At 37.6% G+C, this 5,376-nt stretch overlaps 1 protein-coding gene across 1 annotated transcript; it reads left to right on the top strand.

The window, feature by feature from the left end:
• Nucleotides 1-621: 621 nt before the first annotated feature.
• On the top strand, nt 622-5,376 carry LOC126627478 (beta-1,6-galactosyltransferase GALT31A-like). The gene is made up of 11 exons (XM_050297040.1): nt 622-934; nt 2,916-3,021; nt 3,098-3,159; nt 3,274-3,485; nt 3,604-3,667; nt 3,765-3,837; nt 4,069-4,189; nt 4,294-4,381; nt 4,457-4,582; nt 4,696-4,805; nt 5,088-5,376. The coding sequence occupies exons 1-11, from the start codon at nt 831-833 to the stop codon at nt 5,234-5,236; spliced, it is 1,215 nt and encodes a 404-aa protein (XP_050152997.1). The 5' UTR covers nt 622-830; the 3' UTR covers nt 5,237-5,376.

The raw sequence follows: 5,376 nt of genomic DNA, 5'->3' as shown, positions 1-5,376 counted from the left end.
AAAATTGGGGGTATATGGTAAATTACATGTCAAATTGCTACATCAACAATACTAGAGTCAGCACAAACAATACATAAAATTATGAGGTTTCAAGATTTTATATTAGCAAAATAATTTCTGCACGCTACTCTTCTATTTTTCTTGCACATCTATGTGTATTTGTGCTATTAAAAAAATGAAAGACATAACCATATATCTTAAATTAAACAGGAAATATTCAACATACAAAAACAAGGGCAAAGGCGCAGAAAGTATAGCCGCTGCGAATGCATTCCATTACTTGGAAAAGATTAAGAATAAGGAAACTTTAACGAAAAGCACCCGGTACTGTTCATTTTAACGAAAAATCACATTTTTACACTAAAAAGTCAATCCTGGTACTATTTATTTTACCCTTTATTTTGTCTTTATTATTAAAACTCAAAGTTTTCAAGTCATTTTCATTAGTTTTCCTTAAGAATAAAGGGACATTATTGACGGTTAAAGCTGCCATGGCTTTTGTCATTGTTTTTTAAAAACATTTTAAATAATATTATTTTTCCCGTGACAGAAAAATGGAGAAAATGGAAAATTATAATTACTAGGTAGCCCATCTCCCCTCAAGTGTTTTAACTCCATCAATTTCCCTTCCTTTTCCTTTTCCTTTTCGAATATATATGTCACTGTTTCAGGATATGATTGTGTTGCTGTGCTGTCTGTCTGTAAGAAAAACTGCTCTTTCTCTAATGGGGTTGCTACTGCTCATATCTTCTTCCTGAAGCTTCCTCCCCAAACCCCCACAAAAGCTTAAGCAAAAGGGAGGTTCCTTAAAGCTGACGACTTTTTTGCAGATGGGTCTCAGCAAACCTCACAAGGTCGGCAATGGATTCTCCGCCAGATGGGTTTCTCTCTTCTGCATTGCCAGCTTCTTCCTCGGTGTTCTTGTTGTCAACAGGTTCTCTCTCTCTCTCTCTCTCTCTAAGATCTTGTGTTGAGGTGGTTCTTTCAGCTTTTAGATTTGCTTCTCAGTCTAATGGGGCTTGTAAATTTGCATTTTTTAACGTTGTTTGCTACAAATGAGACATCTTTTCCGAACCTTTTGCTGTTTTTTGCAAATGATGATCTGGTTTCTGGATTCAAGTTCTGTTGGCACCATTGTTTGAAATTTAGGATGTTTGCTATTCCTATTTAGTAATTTTGAATTGTACTTGAGTTGCCAATTGGACTAGTGGGTGCTAAATCTTGGTCGTAATTTAAAGTTACGTGAATTGGCTTAATGAATATGTTGTGATCTATAGGCCTTTTAGTGTGGAAAGTAGTAGATTCAGTGAAGTTTTGCGTTGGAGTCTGAAAGGTAAACTCCGATTGGATAAGGAGTTCTCCATGATATTTGAGTGTTCATTTGGTTGGAAAGCTAATTTTCGAGTTTCATAGAAATTTGGGGAGCTTGCTGATCGATTTTAAGTTGGCCAGGCATTAGGAAAATGGTTTCAAGTTAACTCCTTTGGATGGTAAAAAAAGTAAAGGCAGCCAGTTGATATAGTTCAGTGGTGCTGGAAGATATTTCTAGCCATCGGAGCCGGTGAGAGGCCGGTTATTCTAAACGGTGATGCCAATTTTTGTCCTAGTGTTAGATAAGTTTATGTACTCAGTCACATTGTACTGAAACTTTTCCCTTGAAGAATCAAATTCTGGTCAGAATGGTTTCTATCAGTTGGCTGGCATTGCAAAAGGAACATGAAGCTGACAGATGGGAACAACTTGATGACTGTGGATGCAAATTTCTTCCTCCTTGATCTTGGACAATTTTGCACCTACAAAACAATTAACACCTTAGGTTAAGGCCAAGAGCCTCCCGCGCCCACGAGGGGGCTTTGGCCGAAGAACCTCCGATGCCAAAGTTAGAATTTAGAGAGAAAGAGTGTTTAGAGAATTTTGGGATTTTTGCCAAAGTGTTGGAATTGGCTTTTTTGGTGAGAATGAGAGTATATTTATAGGGATAGGAGGTGGCTAGGGTTTTTTGGGTTTAATTTAGGTTTAATTAAGAGTTACAAAATTGATTATTTGTATAAATGGGGTAATAAAATGGAGAAAAGTGAAAAAGGTTAGGAAAAGGGAGGTGGCCGGCCTCTTAGTAGTTTTAGGTGTGAATGGGTGTTTTATTTGATAATTAAGGGATTGATTAGGTAATTAATCCCTTAATTAATCAATTTTTAGGGAATATGAAAGGAAAATATCATTTAGCTAATTGATTAGCTAAATAATAGAATACAAAATATATAGAATAAATTAGGTTTTAGGAATTACCTTATAGAAAGGATTTGATGAAATAGGCTTTAAATTGTTACCTATTTTGGGCACTTTTGACTTGGTTTAGGGATGATTGCCCGCTGCTCGCGCGTAGGAATCCCAGTATGCCTCAAGGGTATTTTTGTCCTCTTTTACCCAAGAATCCACGTGTCGCCTTGTGATTATTTTTGGCTCCACAATGACGAATATGCACCCAATAATACTCTTGATCTGCTTAGCTTTGCTCTGTGATTGGTAATTTATATTACTTTGGCAAATTCTGCCAATAGATTTACTATTCGATTGGAACCAGATCTCCTTTGTCTCTGATATTGCATAGAAATATAAGTTTTGAGTGTTGATCAATCACCACCAAAATCTAATGTACTAGGCTGGTGAAGCCCAACTATGGTACCCAAATCACATGAATGTGACAAGAGAAGCAAGGGATCATTGGATGACCTTAGAAAGCTAAGGATTTAACGCAACTCCCATAAAGTAAAGTATGAGAGTTGAACTGTAAATTGCTTGGAAACGAATTTTTTATCTATCCCACTCATGTGTCATGGGACTGTATTTGTCTGGTTCATATTGTTCTTTTCTTGACAGAAAATTGCATCGGTCAGTTGCTGATGTTTATCTTGCAGCTTTTGGGGTGTTCCCGATCCAGACAAAATTGATGAGGATGCTTCACCACTGGAGAAAGATCAACCAAGAAGAGTTCTGCCTCCCATAGTTAATTGTGAGAAGAAGGCAAGTTACAAGATCCAAATATTTGTTAGCTCCATTTATACCGTAAATCAGTAATAGTTTATCCGTGCTACTGCAGGAGGTCACTGATGGCGTGGGAGACATCCTTTCTCAAGTCTCACAAACACATGATGTGATCATGTAACTTCCCATGTCCTATTATTTGAGGAAATCTTGAAAGCGATCATTTTTTGTATTTCAATATATACATTGATGTTGGTATGTTATTGACATTTATGCTGCATTTCTTTCCAGGGCATTGGATAAGACAATCTCCACATTAGAGGTCCAGCTAGCGACAGCTAGAGCTTCTAAATCTGGCAATTATGAAGGATCTCCTGTGGTGATAAGACCGGGAAAGGAGCCATTGAAAGAGCGCCAGAAGCTTTTCTTTGTGATGGGAATCATGACTGCCTTTAGCAGCCGAAAACGAAGGGAGTCAATCAGGGAAACGTGGATGCCCCAAGGTTGAAATCCAAAAAACTCGAAATCCATTTCTCTCACATAAAAGATTAGTTGCTGCTATAAGAAATAAGCATATGTATATACACACACACATAATTGATTAGTTTATCACTTTTCCAGGGGATGAGTTAAAGAAGTTAGAGGTAGAAAAGGGAATTATAATGCGGTTTGTTATTGGACACAGGTAGGCTTACTCTATATTGCAAGTGACTAGCTTAATAAACTGCTTTCTTCAGAATGAAAATTTTAACAAAACTTACTGGTTCCTTTTTTGTCGTCAGTGCAACTCCAGGTGGCCTTTTGGATCGTGCCATTGATGTAGAAGATGAGAAACATAAGGATTTTTTCCGGCTGGTAAGTATTGAGTGCCTGGGACCAAATTACCTGTTATCTCCAGTTAGTTGTTTGGAAACTCATGCAATGCTTTATGCAGATATATTGTCTTGGGAACCAATCAAAGGAACAAAATTCTTAAACCCTTTGGTGGGCTTTTTTTAGTTGTTTTAAGATCTAGATTGTCCATTGGTTCAAACTTCAAATCACTTCGGTGGACCTTATGAAGTGTTCACCATTGTATATCTGCAGAACCACATTGAAGGATATCACGAATTGTCGTCAAAAACCCAAACATATTTTACCGCAGCTGTCTCTAAGTGGGATGCTGACTTTTATATCAAGGTTGATGACGATGTGCACATAAATCTTGGTCAGTGTGTATATTTTTAATTCAGCTGTATCTGCTGTGGAAATATGGGGAGGAAACAATTGATGCAGAATCTGCGGCACTGAATTAATTTCAATATTTGACAGGAATGGTTGGTTCTACTTTGGCCCGTCATAGATCAAAACCTCGTACATATATCGGTTGTATGAAGTCTGGACCTGTCCTAGCGAATAAGTAAGCAGCCAAATGTTGTGCATCTCTCTTGTTTAATTTATGTTTGTCATTCATCATCTGTACCTATTTTGATAGGGGGGTCAAGTACCATGAACCAGAATATTGGAAATTTGGAGAGGAGGGAAATAAGTATTTTCGGCATGCAACAGGTCAAATATACGCAATTTCCAAAGATTTAGCAACTTACATCTCAGTCCATCGGTAAGTCCTTTTGTGCAGTTTCATTTTTCTCTTATACGTGCACACACACAACAAAAAAATTCTGCATTTTGTTCTTGCCATGTAACTTGGAAAAGTTCTGTTTTCCACTATAGGCACATACTTCACAAATATGCAAATGAGGATGTCTCTTTGGGTTCTTGGTTTATTGGTCTTGATGTTGAGCACATTGACGAGCGAAGCCTTTGCTGTGGTACCTCTCCTGGTAAGTTCTTGGCAACTCAATTTAGTTCCACTTCAAGACATTACACTGTTAGTTTCTTTATGCATATGACCTCAAGATTAATGCTTTTTGCTTTTCTACGCATTTAGTTATTAAAAATCAACTTATTGATTGTTAAAAGCCATTGCAGTTCATGCTTCTCACTAAAATATTCACTTTTCTTGCAAGCCACACAAAAGATCACACTGTAATTAGTTCAATTTAGATGTTCTTAAGCTCGATCTCAACTGTGTAAAATTCGAAACTCTCTTGTCTTTCTCAAAGAGTGTGAGTGGAAAGCTCAAGCAGGAAACCCTTGTGCTGCGTCGTTCGACTGGAGCTGCAGCGGCATGTGCAAATCGGTGGAGAGAATGGAGGAGGTGCACGAGCGATGTGGAGAAGGTGATGAAGCTATTTGGCACACTAGCTTTTGAAACCTGTGCTCATTTGATTGTGATGTAAATGTGTGGATTAACAGAAAGTTGGTTAAACACAAACCACCTGCCCCATTTTTGCTATTATTTATGCCCCTGGGACAGTTGGTATATGATTAATTTAATCATTGCACAGAGAA

The sequence above is a fragment of the Malus sylvestris genome, chromosome 6 (genome assembly GCF_916048215.2).
Source record: "Malus sylvestris chromosome 6, drMalSylv7.2, whole genome shotgun sequence".
NCBI lineage: Eukaryota > Viridiplantae > Streptophyta > Magnoliopsida > Rosales > Rosaceae > Malus > Malus sylvestris.
This window is presented reverse-complemented; position numbering and strand designations above follow the sequence as displayed.

Excerpts from the sequence above, each read along its gene's own strand:
- LOC126627478 (XM_050297040.1), top strand. The coding sequence starts at position 831 with ATGGGTCTCAGCAAACCTCACAAGGTCGGCAATGGATTCTCCGCCAGA. Across the intron at positions 3,022-3,097 it reads TAGTTAATTGTGAGAAGAAG|GAGGTCACTGATGGCGTGGG; the intron begins GCAAGTTACAAG and ends GTGCTACTGCAG. Across the intron at positions 3,160-3,273 it reads CAAACACATGATGTGATCAT|GGCATTGGATAAGACAATCT; the intron begins GTAACTTCCCAT and ends ATTTCTTTCCAG.